This window comes from Tetranychus urticae, chromosome 2 (genome assembly GCF_039701765.1).
Source record: "Tetranychus urticae isolate SD_2017Ah chromosome 2, NJAU_TeUrti_SD_1.0, whole genome shotgun sequence".
Taxonomy (NCBI): Eukaryota; Metazoa; Arthropoda; class Arachnida; order Trombidiformes; family Tetranychidae; genus Tetranychus; species Tetranychus urticae.
In genome coordinates, this window is record NC_142959.1 from 472,526 (window position 1) to 491,656 (window position 19,131).

At 32.3% G+C, this 19,131-nt stretch overlaps 2 protein-coding genes, 1 long non-coding RNA gene and 1 pseudogene across 4 annotated transcripts; all 4 read right to left on the bottom strand.

The window, feature by feature from the left end:
* Window positions 1–164: 164 nt before the first annotated feature.
* gammaCOP (coat protein (coatomer) gamma) lies at window positions 165–3,319 on the bottom strand. The gene is made up of 4 exons (XM_015936711.3): window positions 2,786–3,319; window positions 1,036–2,700; window positions 739–938; window positions 165–660 (listed from the first exon to the last, which is right to left on the bottom strand). The coding sequence occupies exons 1-4, from the start codon at window positions 3,200–3,202 to the stop codon at window positions 270–272; spliced, it is 2,673 nt and encodes an 890-aa protein (XP_015792197.1). The 5' UTR covers window positions 3,203–3,319; the 3' UTR covers window positions 165–269.
* A 959-nt stretch (window positions 3,320–4,278) lies between these two features.
* LOC107368792 (uncharacterized) lies at window positions 4,279–7,552 on the bottom strand. The gene is made up of 3 exons (XR_001570212.3): window positions 7,134–7,552; window positions 5,852–6,174; window positions 4,279–5,402 (listed from the first exon to the last, which is right to left on the bottom strand). It is a non-coding gene; the product is annotated as an uncharacterized LOC107368792 (long non-coding RNA).
* Window positions 7,553–8,700: 1,148 nt separating this feature from the next.
* LOC107368791 (very long chain fatty acid elongase AAEL008004 pseudogene) lies at window positions 8,701–10,611 on the bottom strand (annotated as a pseudogene). Its single transcript, XR_016199259.1, has one exon. The product of XR_016199259.1 is annotated as a very long chain fatty acid elongase AAEL008004 pseudogene (transcript).
* Window positions 10,612–14,845: 4,234 nt separating this feature from the next.
* On the bottom strand, window positions 14,846–17,692 carry unc-45 (unc-45 myosin chaperone). Its single transcript, XM_015936736.3, has 2 exons — window positions 17,180–17,692; window positions 14,846–17,111 (listed from the first exon to the last, which is right to left on the bottom strand). Exons 1-2 carry the CDS (start codon window positions 17,489–17,491, stop codon window positions 15,042–15,044), a joined length of 2,382 nt encoding a protein of 793 aa, XP_015792222.1. The 5' UTR covers window positions 17,492–17,692; the 3' UTR covers window positions 14,846–15,041.
* Between the last annotated feature and the right edge of the window lie 1,439 nt (window positions 17,693–19,131).

Genomic DNA, 19,131 nt, shown 5'->3' on the forward strand with positions numbered 1-19,131 from the left:
TCAATATAGTGGTTTAAAATAATTTAATGGATTAAAAGGTGTTATTATGTTAACATATTCACTTCAAGATGTTTTCTTTAATTAAAAGTCTGATAAAGTTATAGTTATTTTAATTAGATTAAATATTTTTATCAATTAAATTAATTTTTCATATAAAAACAGAGTTGAATGGGTTTGGATTTTATTTCATGCTATCAGAATGAAGAAAGACATTCAACTTGATGATTTATTTTGGTAGTACAACAAAAAATTGAAAAGAAGGCGATAATTTAGGCAATGATGGAGACTATAAAATTGGAAATATCCAAGTTGTTCGATCTGATAGATAATTTCATGGTTACACCTTCATTCGTAACTGCTAATTTAGCTACAGCTAGGATTTCATCTTCCTCATGGAATACCCCTGATAAATAAAGACTATGAGACATTTTGCCCTCTGGAACCACATCAGATCGCTCACAAGGTGCCAATCCCATAAAATAAATGATATTTTTAATTGCTTCATCAATTGTTTTGAAAGATTGAAGCGCGAATGTCTCAGCAACCTCAGTGTTAGGTCCAAGCTCTTCCCAAGCCGAAACAAAGTCAGGTTTAATGATTGCTTGCACAAAATCTGACCAGACAATTTCAATATCTTCTAGGGCATATTCATCATCGTACCTAAGTAAATAAAGAATGACAATTAAACAATCGTAATTAACTTCATTTAAGCAAGATCCAAACTCTCAAACACCTTACCCAACTTCGTCGTCTAAAACTTTCCCTGTATTGGGATCACAATCTTTCACGATGTATTTTAGTAAAAGATTTTCGAACGTTCCCACATATAGTGAAACATTATCAGAAACAATCTCTACGCAGGAATATGTTGTGCCAGGAGCGTCATACAATAAAACTGGACATTCGACTGTGCAAACTTTCCTGTATCCTTCAGGAACCTGAAATTTAAACAAGATGTGTTTAATCGTTGCAATTTGGTTTATATTTTTCTCAAGACAAATCATTTTCATCAAGATGCAATATTTAGTCACTTACTTGCATAGATACTCGAACATTTTCGAGTATTTGATCGTTGCACGTGTTGATGCAATCAAACTGGAATACAACATGACGCTTGAAAACATGTTTAATACATTTAACAACATATTCTGTTTCTGACTCTGTTAATTCGACGGGTTGTGAAGATTTTATTAATGGACCTAATTTTGCTTCTTCGAATTCTGGGAAATATGCTAATTGTTCTTCATAGATAGCTCTACGTGTCTCAGCAACTTCATTCGGAGCTGTCTTAGTAACTCGAACAGTCTCAGATGATGGTTTCATTCCATTAACTGTAGGCTTCTTTGCTGATTCATCGTTATTCTGTGGATGTGTTGCAAGTGGGACCGTTTTTAAATCGAATGGTGTATCTTTAGGGTCTAAAATATATTGCTGGAGTGATTTCTCAAGATCAACAATGGATACTTGCAATGGGTTCAGAATGAATTGATTATACAAGGATTTTTGTTTTGTTAGAAGAACATTGAGATAAAATGTTGCTCTGTCCCTCACTTCATCATCCATTTCCAATAGAGAACGGCGCAAAAGTACTATTACATTTGGTAAGAGGTCTTCGCAATGTGCTCCAAATTTAGCAAGTGAGCTGACAGCAGCAGCTTGGAAAGGCGCACTCTCAAGTATTAAACGATTGTAAATGTATCTTATATAACGCGCTGGACGACTCGTCTTAGGTCCCTCTTTGCCAAGAAGATGAAGAATTCTTATCATCAGATTGGTATGTTCACAATCTTCTATAAACTCACACAAATGAGCTAGACCAGCTTCTTTAGCATCAGGATTGTCTTCGATAATATGGAGAATTGTATCAACAATTGCTTTCTTAAACTCACTACCACCATCATCCCGAAGCATTGTCTCCAAAAAGTTCATCATGACCGCATGTTTACGAGGGAATTTTTGGCATAATTTCCTAGTGGCAGTTACAACAACAATTTTAAATTCATCCGATATTTCATTCATAAAGGAAGATATTTGTTTTATGAGACGCTCTACAGAAGCTTCCTGCCCTGTTTTGAGTAATGTGGTGATAGCTAAGGTGGCAATTGATCGATTAGAATCAGTTATTAAATGTTCAAGTTCCACATTACAATATTCCACAAGTGTAGGTCGAAGCATAGCAACTTGATTGAGTGTCCTTATAGCAGCAAATCTCACAACAGGTCTGCTAGAACTTAAACCAGATTGACAAACTGCAAAGGCAGCGGCTGTGTTAATAGGTGTAGAACAATTGATCTTTAAAAGCAAACTAGCTGCTTCATAGCAAACCAAATCAGATTTATGATCTAGACATTTATCAATGAAACTAAGATATGGACCATTCTGTTTATCTTGTGAATACAAGTGAGCAGCAATACGCAACAGCATGAGGATGGCATAAGGAGATTTTAATCCCGTTTGTGCATATTTTGCAAGGAATTTGGAAACAGCTAATCGATCTGTCTTCTTGATATGATAAAGTAATCCAAGAGCATGATATTGAACCATAACATTGTCAGAATTGACAGATTCTTGGGCTTCATTTACCCAGCGTTTGACACCTTCGGGAATGTTTTTCGCCATATGATGAGCTGAAACTAGGGCTGCAGAAGCAACAGCTGGGTTCTTGTCAACAATCGCTTGTTTCATATACCGCTCAATACCCTAATGATAGGAAAGAATAAAAAATGCATGACAATAAGAGCATGAATAATTTAAAGGGAAAAAATATATGCTACGTGATATTTACCTGGAATGTAGTGCCATCGGTGATGTGACAAAGAGCTCGCAGGGCTTGAGGACGACAAAGATCATCCTTAGCATTCATGTCAGTGGTTAAACTAGATGTGACAACGTAAACATTTTCAGCTATTTTGGATAATTCCTTGATCCCAATGTAAACCAGACGCCTTAATGTTGTATCCTTAGATTGAAACAATTTGGTTATATTAAAGAACAAATCGGTGGCCTCTTGGGTGGTAAAAGTTTCTCCTTGGTTCATTAAATAAAGAATTTTGGTTAAAATGAGGGTACATTTTCTGGCGTTAACCGGTGTTTCGTTGAAGCTCCTAGCATCTTGAAGGGCTGATGTTTTGGTAATCTTTGCAAATATATTACCAGCTATTGCCAAGTCTTCATCATCCTTTTTATCCCTTTTATGGTACATTTTGAACAAAAGAAACAAAAATTAGTGTTTTTGTCACAATTAAACTTCAAATTGGAAAAGAGATTAATTAATTATTGGTGACAATATGATTAAGTTTTTTGTTAAGAAATTCATGCCAACGCAACTTAAACAAATCAATCCTCCAGGTGTCCTTCCAATCTTTCCCTGATCAAACATTAGGTTAGCTTGTTAAGAGCGGCTTTTTTAAAACTAGAAACTTGCCAATTTTTCTTTGATTCATTCAATAAAAGTATAAATAAAATACCAATTATTTAAAAACGAAATCATCACAATCTATTTATTAAATTCTTTAGGAAATGAGTTTTTGCTAATTAACAGCTAAACATCATTAAAAACTTGACCCAAAATTGAGGAAATTTTCATAGAATTTGAAATTTGACAATTTACATTGAAAAATATTTGAAGTTGATTGAAACAACATTGAAAATAAATTTTATTCAATGTTAAAATTTTTAAGGTGAGGAAATAAAATCTCATGCCATTAATAGGTCCATTAGCAGTTTAATATTGATTCATAAAACACAATCAAGGATGTCATTGATGGCAAAGAAGCAATAAGATAAAATATAACCAATTAAAATTACTTCAATCATTAAGTAATCATCAAGCATTTCGCCTTGTCAAGACATTGACCTGATTTATTAGATCTTACTAATAGGTTGGTCAAAATGTTTTGCACGAAAATTGTATTTGAAAAAACTCTAATTCTTATATTGAAACCATTTAATTAATGAAATTATCGCAAATAGCTTCAATTGCGTTTCCAACATTGCTTCGGTTCTCGCCTTTTCGACCCAAAATGGGATGCTTCTTTGATCTAAACAAATGATAATCAGATAAAATCTGATCAGTGGAGTAAAGTGAATCAATTTTTAAGCCATACATCCAAAACTCAGGCCATTTTTAAGCCCATATAAAATAACCAAGTGAATCAGACTTCTTTAGTCGACTTTGCGACCTCAGAATTCAAAATTTATCATACAATTATGACTAAAACTCAACAAATATATAATTTCATAATATATCTTTATAATTGCGCATAATAGCTCATCTAATCAAAATAACTTGATTTTTATTAAGCATCAATTTATAAGCTAACTTTTTAGTACAAAACTTTCTAACAACCTAATAAATTGATCACAACTATTAACAAGAACAATCGTTTCGACCGAAAGAAACATTCCAATCAGCCTTAAAAGATTGAAATGTGGCGAGTCTACATGAATATTCATATAGAATGCAACGTAAAATGGTAATTAGTAAAAATATTTAAGCCTTACAGCAATAAATTAAAATTTCATCTCCTCCAGTATGTTAATGAATTGATATGAAATCAATTAATGATCATCTTACATTGTTACAATAGTGTGAAGTTAAACATGACAAAAAGCGATAACGCGTTATCGGTGTAACATTTTGAAACTATTCAATTTCAGGTTCAATTATTGTCAGAAACCATTAAATAGATAACCATTGATGAACATTGATTATGATCAGTATTGATGTTTGTAAAACTCGTTGAAGTTTAGATGATTTCTTGAGAGAAACGTGAATCGACTATATTAAACCAGAATTATCCTTTATATCTAACCAGCCAACAGCAAAGCAATAATGATAGAAATCTGGTGATCTTGCATTTCACAATGGTTGGCCATCGATAAAATGAATCCACGGAATGATCTGTTTAATTATCTTTGGTAAAATGAGAATCAAGTTTCCCTTTATCAATTAGAAGTGGTAATAGTTTCCTTTCATCTTGGAATCTTGCCTAAGCAAATGATCAGGTTAACACCATTGACATGGGAAAATATTAATCATTGAGCTTCCTTCTGTTTCTGGGATAATTAATTGCTAACTGGTGGACATTTGATCACATCAATGCGATCAGTGATTAATTGCTTTTGCATAGATTAGCGGTTAACTTTTCAGAAGTTAATTTTTTATCAATTTTCAATGGTTGTTGTAAAATCCAAATTTACGTAACCAGCAGCCAAGCGTCAGAGAAGGTGAAATAGTGTTTGCCTTCAATCACTATTATGACCACTGATCAGGTATGTTTATGACAGATTACAGGAGTGATTAATCCAGCAAATGAGCGAGTTCACATGTTTCCAAATTGTGTTACTTTTTGTCTCAAATTCAAGTGATCATCAGCAAGTTTATAATCAATGATGTCCATCTGAAAGAGAGAAAGAAAGATAAGTTAATGAAAATAAAGATGAAAATGATTAACCAAACTGATTTGAGAAAGATTTGATGAAATGATAACACAGTTTAAACCGAATTAACATCATTTTTCATTGATAGAGTAAGTGTTGATAATACTTGATGAAGGCTGATGTTGACGGTTGATGATGAAAAGGATTGAAGATGAAATTGTTAACATGAAACTAAATATTGATTTGATTGAGTTGACCTTTAAAGCAGTTAGTTAAAGGTCTTTTCCTTTCATGACAGGATTAACCAACAATAATTGTTGTCCAGCAACAACAAGAATCAAATTAACAGTAATAGCTGTAAGTGTTGTTTACGCCAACCCAAAATGTTTAAGGCTTACTCGAGTATGTTGGTCTTTTCTGTTTGTGTCCTTCATGATGATTATTATAATAATAATAATTGGTTACCTACCTTGACAGGATCCAGTTAACTAAAGATGATCCCAATCATACGTTAAATTGATTGATTGAATAAATTAACTGAAAGTATTAGGTAAAAAAGCATGCATGTGATGGTAAGCTTTGAAAACCAACAGTAACAGCAACGTTGAGATCAAAGAACCAATAAACAAGCAGCATTTTTGTTTGTCAAGTTATAAGGTCAATAAGAGGGTAATTCAAAAAGTTATTGATTCCCTTATTGATTAGTGAATCAAGTTAAATAATATTTCAATAAATAATGATAATAATGAGCGTTAATCCATTTATCCGAAGTAAACAATTGATTGAGAGTATCTAAGCGAAGAGAGAGAGAGAAAGAGAGAAAATTATTTTCAATAATTTATCGTATATTGCATGATAATTATTAGAGCTTCATTTTATATCTCCATTAATGTGTTGCTGTTGTTGTTGTTTTTAAAGCATGATAATGTTTTCAGATGGTCATAGTGATGAGGAAGAAAAAAAGGAAAAGTTGAACTCAAATGGAGGATAAATGACGGTAAGATGAAATAATAGTGAAAGTTATCATACGATCATGAAATTCAGGACTCGATGAGATTGTTATGAAGATGAGATGATGATGGTCATACGAGTTTAAATTTTGTTGCTTCAGGGTAGAGCATCGTTTACATCCCTTCAAAAGGACACTAAAAATGAATGATGACCAGAGTAGATTAAAATGATCTTTCTCTTTCTCTCTTTCACATTTCCATCATTATCTATTCTTCCTACTTTCACTTTTAAATACTTAAGCATTCTTGCCAATCTTATTTCAATGAAAAAAAATATAATTTGAATCGCATGTTATTTAACTTAATTGAAGTCTATGTCAATGAAGACAAAAGTTTTTGTCCTATTTATATTAAAGATTATGAATGTAAGAGGATGATCAAGACGATACTTAAGATGATGGTGATGATGATGATGACGACAACAACGACGGGGAAAGTGATGATGATGGTAGTTCTGGAAATGGTGGAAATGAAAAGCCGTAAAAAAAGGAAGAATGTGAAAGTTGATGATAATGGAAGAAAGCAAATTATTATTAATACATGTAATTTCTTAATGATAATTACCGTACCTTTCTTCATTTCACTGAACGCTATTATCATAAAAACAGCAACAATTAATTGATTAATAAATATGAAATATGGTGCAAGAAGATAGAAGATATCTAAATGAAGTTATCAGTCGACAGCAAACATGTTGGCTTTTGAACCTTTTTACATACAAACTGTACAATGTTGACTTACCAGGTTATTATGATGAAAGCATGGTAACAATGATTTTTTTGTGTATGTTTCCAATCAACTCAATTGTTGACAGATTGGTAAAAAATTTTGCTATGTTACTGGTTGATAATTGAACTACTGGTTAAAAGCATGATGGAAGAAATAGAAGAGAAAAATAGAAAGAGAACTTGAATCAACGATTATAAGTGATAAATAATGTTGTGGCAAGAAGAGTTTTTCACACAGAAAATATAATTTGTTGATTTTTGATGAACAGATGGAAATGGTTGAAGAGATGTAAGTAGTTGTCATCTTTTTGTTTAAACCAGAAAAGGCTTTTTTTCTAGTTTGAGAACAGAGATAAAAAGTTAATACGTAAAAAAGTCCACTTTGGTTGATTCGTGCTGATTTTTCCATTGTCTTGTAATACTCAGAGTTGATTGCATGTCTGTTGAAATAAAAGTCTGTTTGCTTACCTCAAGGGTTCAACTGTTAACTAACCAATCACAGATTGTCTGTAAAAAAGAGGGAAAAGAAAGGGAAAGCGCGTAAAATAATAAGAGGTTAAATAAGAAAGGGAAAGTTAAGGATATTAAAATTGGTGGTTAAACGCGATTTTGTTAAGATGGCGAGGTAAAGTGGAAAGTAAATATCCTGAGGATGAATAATCTTGAAACCGTTTGCTTGGACCTTTTTCTTTCATTTTCATTTCGTTTTCATTTTTTATTTGTTTGTTACTGGCTGAATGATTTTCTAAATTTAAAGTGAAACTCTCCTTGATGAAGAGAAAATCGGAAATTTACTCAAGATTAGAGTTAATTTGTATGCTTTTTTGCCATTCTTCATCAACATCTTACTCTCAACGCGATTGAGGCTTCACCAAGATAAATATATCCAGTCAAGTTAAACAGGGTCAAAAATGAGATCGCGCTTCATCAACAGCATCATCAACAACATAAACACTATCATCCTCTCTACATCATCATCATCATCATCATCATCATCATCAACATCGTCATTATCATCATCTTATGAACCCACCCAACCAGCCACCGGAAAAACTTTCGCCACAAGTAAACGATCTCACTTTTTGGCTTATTTTCACTTCTTCTCCCCCACTATCATCACTAACATCATCATCATCAGCAACATCTTTAACCATTTTCATTTCATTCATTTTCTTCTTCATCATCCTGCTTCTGGTTTAAATTTATCTATCCTTTTATCCTGTTTCGTTTTGATTCGTCTTCACTCACTTCTTTCCATTCTTTTTTCAAACTTTAAGAGCTTCAATTTTTCGCATTCACTTTCTAAAGTTGAAGTTATTCACATTTTTTTACTCAAGCTTTTTAACAATTATCTCATCCTGGTACCATAAATCCATAGAACAATGATTCCGTCAAAATAATGCCATGAAAATGAAAGAAGCCATCAACTTCATATTTTGAGTTATCGTTCTTCCTTATCATTGAATCTTCTTGCTGCTTGGCCTTCGTTTAATTAACAGGTTATGTTTTATAACCTTTGATCGAAGTCAAGAGAAAAATAGAAAAAAAGTGAGAGGTAAATAATGGAGAAAAAACTGTGATTTTTGTAGTTGAATGAATTGTACTTGAATTTTTTTAAAAAAAGAAGGGCCAACAAAAAACCGATTTTCAGTTTTGACACAACGTAGTGATAAAAAAGGTTTTAGAGAAAGAAAAAAAAACAGACAACAAAACTTTGCAAAAGCAAACAAAAAAGATTTACAGACACAGAAAATCTTTCCCTCCTCTTGAATAATATAAATATATACATGAATCTGTATATAGTTGGATATAAAAAAACCAGCAGATTAGTAGACACATGAACTCTTCACATGTGAAGAATCATTGCCCAATATTGGACAATTTGGTACAATCACACTCGAGAAAAAAAAATTGAAAATTGGATAGAAAAAGTAAACAGCAAGAGAAAAGGTAGAAAGAATAAGGAGGGAAAATCTACAGTTAATAAGGGAAGATTGAGAGATCCGGCTTGAATGTTTAGGCCTTTTTCGGGTTCTTTCGTCATCTTGTCTTGGTTCTTTTTCCTTTGACTTATAAATTATAACATTTTAATGCTCTCATCAACAAACAGCGTGCAAATGATGAGTCTCAATAAGAATAGAAAAAAACAAAAAGAGAAGGAAGGAGAACAGGTAGAAAGAAAGAAATAGATATAGTGAGAGAGAAAAGGTTGTTGCAGATATAAATCAAACATCATCATTAGCATCATCATTAGCTTCCAGTGCCATCATAAAAAGGCTTTTGAAATAGCTTGCTTTGCTTTCCCTTTTTTCTCTTTTACACTCATTCCATGTGACCTTTTTGTGTTGCTAGTTAGTATGGATGTAGTTGTGATGAAAGTTTGTTTTAAGCAACGTTGCAGCGAGTTGTAGTTTATTTACCCTTTCGTTTTAATTAACTTAAGAAGATTTTTTCAGTTTAGTTACACTATTTCGAAGACCATTTTTCAAAGCTTTCTTTTCAGAATTTCCATCTAATGAAGAATTTAAGTTGACTTCTTTGCTTTTGGTTGATGATTTGATTGCTCCATTTGCTATTGGCTTCTTGTAGGTCTTCTTGTAAAAATCAGTGAACAAGAACCAGAAAAGAATTCCATGAGATCCGATCCAGAGACCGAAAAGTTTTGGGAAATTACAATCTCGGAAAAAGAGTTGGAATGAGTGACCCATAATGGCGATAAACTGCACAAGCTGGAATGCAGTGAGATATTTTTTCCACCAAAGATATGGCCTCATGGATGGACCAAGACTTGAGAGTCCATAATAAATGTACATTACAATGTGAACAATTGAATTAGCAAAACCAAAAAAGGTTGCGTGACCGCCAGGCACAAATTTCATCCCCCACCAGACACTGAAAGGCATGATACCGTGGTGAATAAGGTGAAGTTTGGTAATGTGGTCGAATTTTTTTCTCAAAAGGAAGAAAAGGGTATCCACAAATTCGACAAACTTGAGAATAAAATAAAAATATGAATTGTACATAGTACGAAGTCCATTTGGACTATTTGTATAATCAACTGGATCACATTTAAAGCTGGCTTGTGGTGTCAGCCAATGATACTTTAAATCGTTATACACAAAAATTATACTGCAAATAACCATTGCAAAATTGTAAATTATCATCAGCTTTTGAACCTCAAAGGGTTTACGATTTTCCATCAATCGAGGTCCAAGGACCGTAAAAAAGTAGACATATGACAAGCAAATTGCCATAGTTGGCAAGGGACTGTCCATAAGAGGTAATCCTTTGACCCTCGGGTCTCCTTGCAGCATTAACTGATAATATTTCACAATTCCTTTTGATATCAGGTCCATTGTGATGGTTTATTAATTTATTCTTTTTTTCGGCAACACACCAAATGTTGATTGGACTTTGGGTGGGGTTACAGGGAATCAGAGGTTAAGTAATGGTAAAGGTATGGTAAAAACAAGACTATGACAAGAAAAGATAAAGGGAGAGAGAAAGAAAAAACTGCGAACCGGACCAATGAACACAGATACAGTTAAACGTTCTGACGATCACACAGAGATGGATATAACAAAAAAAAGTATGTGAAGAGAGTAGTCAAGCTAGCTTTAAACGGCACTAAAGCATTTCTGAAGCACACTTTTACCATTCACATCAACCAAATTCAACCTAAACCAAACCTGGTTTTACTGTTTGTGTCAAGAAGAGACTTTGAGTAAGTCTGACTTGAGAGAGTTGCTTATAAAGCGCAAGCGTAAGCTTTATAAAATAAATTATTACACCATTATTATGCATTAATACATCACACAATATACAGCAACCATGAACATCCAACCTCGAAAACAAACGCATTTTAAAGTTAAACCCTAACCTTAATTTCCTTGCGCATAGATCAATGATTAAATTAATCAATGATAAATTAAAATTAATAAAACAAGCAACTCTAATTAATCAGAAAGTGGTTTAATTGGACATTTCATTCCAATCACCACCTTAGACGATAAGTTTAAGGAACAATTATCAATCCTTGGATAATTTCGCAACTTAATGACGCGCCATTTTAGTTGCTCAACAAAAATCTGTAATTAATTAAAAGTTACATATTTGTGATTATTTTAATTGACAATAGATGGCGACCAATCAAAGATATAAAAGTATCAAATTGATATCAAGTACGAATATCAAGTACAAATATCAAGATCGACACCAGAAACAGTTATTCTTGCAAATCAATTACAAGTCAATGTCTTCAGTCATAATTAGAACAGAGTTTCAGGGTTATTTTCAGTGTAATCTCGCGAATTTCCTTATTTAGTTTGTTACCCAAAACATCTAACAAGAAAATATAACATAATTAGCAATTGTCAGGTTGATCTTGAGCTAAAAAGTAAAGGTAAAATGTTTCTTTTTATTTTCTTCATTTTTTCCCAAATCCATAGATTTGCTTTGAAATTTGCTCCTTATTAAAGGATAACAGAATAACAACAGATTTACAAAAATCTAAATTATTTAACACAATCTTACATTTAATGCTCAGGATTTTTGCATAATTATGAATATTGACCAGATACAACAAGTAATTACCAACAGTCACAATTGATAAATATGAATATTTGAAAGTTAATATCAAAAGTCAAAGAAACACATGCTTTTGTGATAAACTAATTAATAAGGAATCCATCCAATAAAGTACATCAGTCCTCTTTTTTTATCATCCATCTTTTACAGTTTCTTTGGAAACCCAATTTACAATTGTTAGTGCAATTGTTACCAGACATCTTGGCTAGAAAACCTTAATGACTCTCAACCCAATGATTCTTAGCGATACTCATTTTAAGCCTTTTAAAGGGCTTTTCCATGAAGCTCGATTGGAATTTTCTCAAGACCTTGAACATGATAATTTTGGCACTTTTCATGTAAACTTATTTCATAAGACGCTGATCCTTTTACTAACTGAATAGCTGTTCGAATGAAAAAATAACGATAAATTACATGGAATTAATTACGAGTCAATTGCGTAATTTGATGATGGGAATTTTAAATAAACAACAAATAATCAATCAGCAGATTGAATTTTGATATTTATATTATTTCGCTAAATTTTTTCAAGCTCATACTTTTACTATTGATAGAGATGCTCACATAAATCAAGTGACCATGAACCAAGATTCAACTGATAAATATTGAAGATCAAATTCTTTGATTATCTATTAATTGCTTGTATTAGATTTATTGATGCAAGTCGTAAGAAAGACTCGGTTAATAAAAAACTAGATCACAGCAACCTTGCAAAGGTTATTAGTAATATGTTGTAATATTTAGAAGAATCTGGATATTACCTGAAAAGCACCCAAGGGGTTGATTGATGTATAATCAATTGGAAAATCGCTCAATTGCTTCCTTAGCATTCTTGATTAAACTGATCTTATAAGTTTTCGAATTGATATCTCGTGCTCGTCGCAGCTTCATAAGTCTCGCAACAAGTACCAATAGTTAGACAGGAATGATGATCTGACCTGTAAGCATCTGATTGAGTAAATCAATTTCCATTTATAACTTGAACTTCAAAGTGCATAATTCCTATGTGAGGTGAAACGCTTTAAAATGAAATCAATGCAAACGAATCCCTTGGAATGCAAAATTAACTTGTAAATGCACAATGTATTTGGTCAATTTATCCATTTGATCTGTGGTTGATTTAATTGCTAAATATTGTAAAAAAGGCTGAGGATTGACGTAAATGAAATCAAATGACGATTTCATTATCAATTAATAAATTTTTAGCGAATCAAGTTCAAGTCTTTTGAGTCACAAGTAACCTCATACTCCAGGTCAATATAGAGAAGTGTTCATCCGGTGAATTGATTAACTTGAATTTTAAGGTTTATCTGAAAACAGATAATCATGATTTGTTGAACTCTGCTTAATCAGGATGGTTCAGAATAAAGTCAAGTTCATTAATTGACTTGTTTTCACCCATTTTTTGAAGGTTTACATTATTCTCAATAACAAGTGTAATTACTCGATAATCCATTATCTACACTGCATTAATGAAAATTCCTAATCGAGAGACTTTTTTCTCGATTATCCCCCTGAAGGTAGATACAATCGAGGAAAATGTGCTTCATCAAAACATATCTTTGTACAAGTAATGAAATTGAAAACATTTTGTCTGGTTTGTCTGATCATTATGTCCAATGATATTTATGTTTTTATCAAACTCATTTTCCTCGATTGTATCAAACATGTTTCAAATCTTTTTATAATGCAATTTTCGGTCATTTGTGGTCTTTTGGCCAGTTTAATAATTTTTAAATAATTCTATCAGATAATTGTATATTCTGTAAGAGCAATTATCTGCAAAGATATTTCCGTGTTGATAAAACTCCTTTTCCTCGGGGTCTTACTAAAAGACCACAAAAGACCGAAAATTGCATATTGAGTAATAAGCATTGAAACATGGTTAATACAATCGAGGAAAATGAGTTTGATAAAAACAAATATCTTTGCACATAATTATTTATACAAAATATACATTGTATACTTTACTTAATTGCATTTAATGTCTTTAGGAGGCAAATTGAGCAAGAAGTCTCTCGATTATGAATTGTCATTGGTAATATGTATTATGTAATAGATAATGAATAGTTAATTACACTTGTTATTGAGAATAATGTAAAATTTAAAAAATGGGTGAAAACAAGTCAATTAATGAACTTGACTTTAATCTGAACTATCTTGATTAAGCAGAGTTCAACGAATCATGATTTCTGTTTTCAGATAATCAGGGTAATCAATTCATTGGGTCAAAACTTGTCCGTCTTAACCTGAAGTATGAGGCTACTTAATATGAACTTAAACGGTAAAAGCAAATAATTGAAACTCACAGAGATTCGCCAAATAATGAAACCAAAAAGTTGGTGAACACAAAAGTATAAATATCTTTGCGAAACAAACTTAAAACAATCATCTGTGACTCCAGTCATTCACAGTTATGGCAAAGTGCCTAAAACTAATAAATCAATAAAATGAGTAAAAATAAAAAGCTTTGGAAAACAATCAAAATTAATTGAAATACTAGATAAACACAAAAATGTCAACTTAAAGTTTCAGACATTTTGTTAGTCTTTGGTGCCAAAAACTGGTCATCTCTGTCTATCAAATAAACGCGGTTATTTCAAAATCATCGGTCCTCAGAGGATTGGGTTATTCTCGGTTAAAAGACCAAATCTAATTCATTTTTTTCAACTAATTTCTCAATTAGATTAGCCAGTCTTTAACTTTCAAAATTTTACATGACTTGGTTCGTTTCATAAAATGAATGAGGGAATCAAGTCGATCAGAAGTTTCATTTTACGAAGCTTTGTTTTTTATCGTTGATTGTTTACTGGCGTTTTATGGTTAGGCTGGTTATTGGTACAAAAAAATTTTCAGGTTTCTTCTTAAGTTTTAAGCTAATCATTTAGTAGTTTTTCATAATTATTTTATTTCATTTCAGCCAATCAATTTAATCATGTTTGAACCAATCTCTGCTCAATTTTATTCAGCAATTTTAACTAACGATGTTATTATATGATGGAAACATGTGACAATTAGATTAGAATTAGAAGTTTCAGATTGTTTCAGTTTGATACGAATTGACCTGAACTTTTACTATTTGAACTGTTTCTCATTATTCAGGCAATCATCAATATGAAAGAAACAAAAATTGTGACCTTTTGATTTAACTGATTGAATTTTAATGAATAATAATAAAACGTAAATAATTTTCACAAAACTGTCAGCAATTTTGAATGATTCAAGGCAATTCATGGTTAAACTAAATTTTCCAAGTTATTACTTGATCAGTTGATGAGTTAAAGGAAGATCGAAGAGAAAGGCGTATTAAATTATTTCAATGATTAAATCCTTTTCAGTTGTCAGCCGGCTTAATGAGACCATATGATTGACATTTTTGTAAAATATCTTTAGCAAGATTTTTGATGTTTCCCTCAATATTTTCGACTTCAGGCAAAGTTATCGCCATCAAAACATTGAACAGCTTAGTATTGATAATTTTCTCGGCAAGTGCTTTGTCCACGAAAATAATATTTTTGACTAGAAATAAGGCTCGATGTTGAATATCCAAATCAGAGGCTGAACAAATAACCATTAAAATTTCTTCCCAATCTTTTGCTTGTAAAATTTTTTCACAGCATTTCTTGCTAACACCAGTTAACATTGCTAATCCACCAGCTGCAGCGACAATTGTATCTCGATCTTCTTCACTGCACATATAAAGCCAGTATTTAACACGATCATTATCTTCCTCGAATATTTTCACAACATCTGGATTTGTTATCATGTTTGTAACACACTGAGTTGAGGCTCTTTTCAACATTGGATGATCATCATAAATGTAATGTTCAATTTTAGAGAAACCAGCATTTTTCATTATACTTCGTTGAGTTGATTGATCAATTTGAGCTAAATTAGTTAAAGCCATTAGGGCTTCGAAATTTTCCAACGCAGAACATTCAACATCTAATAATCTCATTAGTGGACGAATAACTTCAATAGTTCGTTGTCCAGGAAAAGATACTCTTGGGTCCATTGAGATTCCGATTCGTGCCAATGCTTGAGCAGCAATAATTTTTCCTCTCTCAGTATTACTACTAGTGAAGAGACTAAGTAGGGCTTTGACACCTCCTTGTTGGACAACTTTTCCTCTCAGATCAGGTTGTTCACAAATTGCATTGAAAATACGGGAAATCATTTCTCTACTTGAGATGCTTTCAGTTTTACAGAGAACAACCAAAGCAGATGTTATGTTCATTGAAGCCAATTCTTTGACTCTTTTTTCGATGAACTCTTTTGTATCTTTTACATGTTCCTCGGGAACATGTTGTTTTGCAAATTTTGCGAGCTCAATCAGCTCAGGCATGATTTCCTTTTTGTCATGGCTGTTTGTCAGATTCACAAAAGTCGTAACGATACCATAAAGTAATGATAAGTCACCTGTTTTAGCCAAATCAATTAAAGCTCGCATTGCAACCTTATCTTCAATCAAATCTTCTTTAACGTCCGCATCTAGAGTTAAGTAAGCCAAGCCTTCGGAAGCCCATCTTTTAACATCTCTGTCTTTACCTGAATCTACCAAAATCTTTTTACACGCTTTAGCAAGTTTATGGATAGATTCATCTGAGAAAGGTTTGAAAGACGCGTCAGCTCCGCCAGCAGAACCAATTTTGCACAAACCAACAAGAGCTCGAACTTTAATACTTTCATTTGGAGATTGATAAAGTTTCTTGAGTATACCCGATCCCATGGAAGCAATGCTCGTACATTTTTCCTTCTTTGATGCAGCAGCAATGATGGCTTCAGCGGCAATCCTCTGTTGCACCTCGTCGTCATCTGAATTGGCCATTACCAACATCAATTCAACTATACCTTGTTGACTAATACAGAAATTGCCTACTTCAACAGGACCCTGAAGAAGTGTTGTTATCACTGATATAGCACGAATCCTGTTTTCAACATCACCGCCTCTCAGTTTATCTTTAATGTAATCCATACATCTTTCTCTGAATGTTTCTCTTGATTTATCACAATCCATACATTCGTATGTTCGTTCTAGAGCGATGGCAACCAGACTTTTTGTGCTCCTTGTAATTTTCATACTGGATTCAAATTTTAAATCTTCAACTTCTGCAGCTACGTCCAGTAAATTCTCTAAGCAATCAGCTTCGATTAACCTACTTCCTAGGTTAAGAGCATTTTGTCCAACATTTCTTGAGATAAGTTCAAGCAGAGTATCTCTCCCATCAGCACACATTGCTCTAGAGCTTGTTCGCTTGCCAACCGCAATAATTATTTCGGTGACCAAGTCTTCATTTGCAATTTCCCTAGGAGGGGCATTCTTTTTTGGATCGAATCCAGTTAGGCTATTAATAAAAGTCTGAACTAAATATTGAACAGCCATGACACTTTCTTCGTTGGTAAACTAGAAAAGAACATGAAATAAAGGAAAATGTTAGATTATTGGTAAGCATATAAGTGAGAGCAACGAACCTGGTGAACCATCAGTAACAATATAAATTCAATATTGATTTCATTCAAAACTGCGATAGTGTTAGCAGCGTCATGTCTGCTTATTTCAGATAGAGCTCTCACCAGCGAGAGATTTATTTTCGACGACTTGTCTGCACTGATTTCCTTGTGAATTTTTTCCAGTCCTTTTGACTCAATAATCAATTTGGCACCGGCTTTCTCCTTGGCCAATACAAGCAGATTATTAGCTGCCACACACCGCCTTTCTTCATTTAAACTGTGATCAGTCAAATGTTGCAATGTAATTGATACACGATTTGATGTTAGGTCCATTGCAAGAGTTAATTAATCCCAAATATTATCACAAATGATTGAACTATAGGTGGGGTAAACAGAGAATCAAAGACAAAGAGTAAAAGTAAAAAGATACAAAAGATACATGTATGTCAAAACAAGATTATGACAAGAAAGAACTTAAAAACCATTAAAGACTATTATAATTCACATTTTGTAAACATTGCACCAGTAAAACCAAACATGGTTAGTTTGTGATGAACGATTATATCGAAATAATCGATGGCTGGAATCGAAAAATTTCGATGGTAAAAAGATATCGATTATTGGGCTTTATTAACCTTCTGTATTTTAAATGCTACCGGATTAACTGTGACCATTTGCTTTTGAATATTGATTGAAGATTATTGAAATCTTTTTTATAAACCAAATGTATTCAAATTGAATCATAATCTTGAATTGATGTACCATTCAGTTTCAAAAATAAAAAACTTTCTTCATGAAATTAATTTGATTGATCATTTGGAATAAATTGAATTGTTCAAGTTTATTGGTTGACAATTTAATCACAAGTGATAATATTTTACAAGTTTTCTTGGCTTTACTATTGATTTCGCGATTTCTTGATTATCGACTGCATATTACAGTCAAAGTTTATTGTCATGAGAACAATGATTAATTTCTGAATGAGTATTGATGATGGAAAAAGTGAGTTGAAAAAGTAAGTAAAAATGTCAAAATGACATGAAAAGTGAGAGTGAAGATGAGATGATGATGAATGAGCAGTAGATTCATGATGTAAGTCCAAGAGTAACAAGAGCATTTTCATCGGACTTTATTCAGTGTTTTCATGTTTCCATGTTTCCATGGATCAATATGAATGAGAACGAAAGGAAAAAAACTAAAATGATAAAAAAAAGGAAATCCAAATTGAATTAAAAAGAAATTGAATTCTCCAGCGATTCAATCTCAATCATCTAAGCATGATATTCAATATGATATGTTGTATCGAGTTACCTGATACAATACAATAATTGCATCAATTAATGTTACATATTGTTGGACTTGTATCCATTCTGGAGACACTGAATTTCCAATGGATCAACTAATGAATTGAATTGTAATTAAAGATCAACTTTTTTGGGTGTAACTTTTAATACAAGGTAAGTACATATTAATCATATTAATGGACTATTTGGATAATGCAAAATTAATCGAATCCACATTTCAGTAAAGTAATATTTTAATAATGAAACGCAAGTGATTTGTAATTGGATCATCAGATCAGAATAACGAACAAGATTTTAATAAAATTCATGTTTTTCAAAATTAAAAAAGAGTTTAATTGTTTTTATCATTGATTAAGAAAAGGTCGCTTGTGTTTCATTTTTAAATAAATTGCAGAAAGTCATTTGAGACATTGGAGACTCTAAAAAATTGGAATCGAAGGATTTGAACTTTTCGTATTCTCTGATTTACAGTTTCATGATGTTTTCAATCTTTTTTGGTGTGAAGTTAATTTAAAAAGAGCATTGCAGAGATAGACGAATATGGATCTTCCCTAATTCAATGCACTAATAAATCGTCGAACCTTCAAAAAGCAACCATTTCGAATAATAATGATCTGTGATCAAAATGATTTCACTCATTGATTTAGTCATTATGTCAAGATTATGCAT

Excerpts from the sequence above, each read along its gene's own strand:
- unc-45 (XM_015936736.3), bottom strand. The coding sequence starts at position 17,491 with ATGGACCTAACATCAAATCGTGTATCAATTACATTGCAACATTTGACT. Across the intron at positions 17,112-17,179 it reads TGTTACTGATGGTTCACCAG|TTTACCAACGAAGAAAGTGT; the intron begins GTTCGTTGCTCT and ends GTTCTTTTCTAG.
- gammaCOP (XM_015936711.3), bottom strand. The coding sequence starts at position 3,202 with ATGTACCATAAAAGGGATAAAAAGGATGATGAAGACTTGGCAATAGCT. Across the intron at positions 939-1,035 it reads ATGTTCGAGTATCTATGCAA|GTTCCTGAAGGATACAGGAA; the intron begins GTAAGTGACTAA and ends TTTAAATTTCAG. Across the intron at positions 661-738 it reads GTTTTAGACGACGAAGTTGG|GTACGATGATGAATATGCCC; the intron begins GTAAGGTGTTTG and ends TTATTTACTTAG.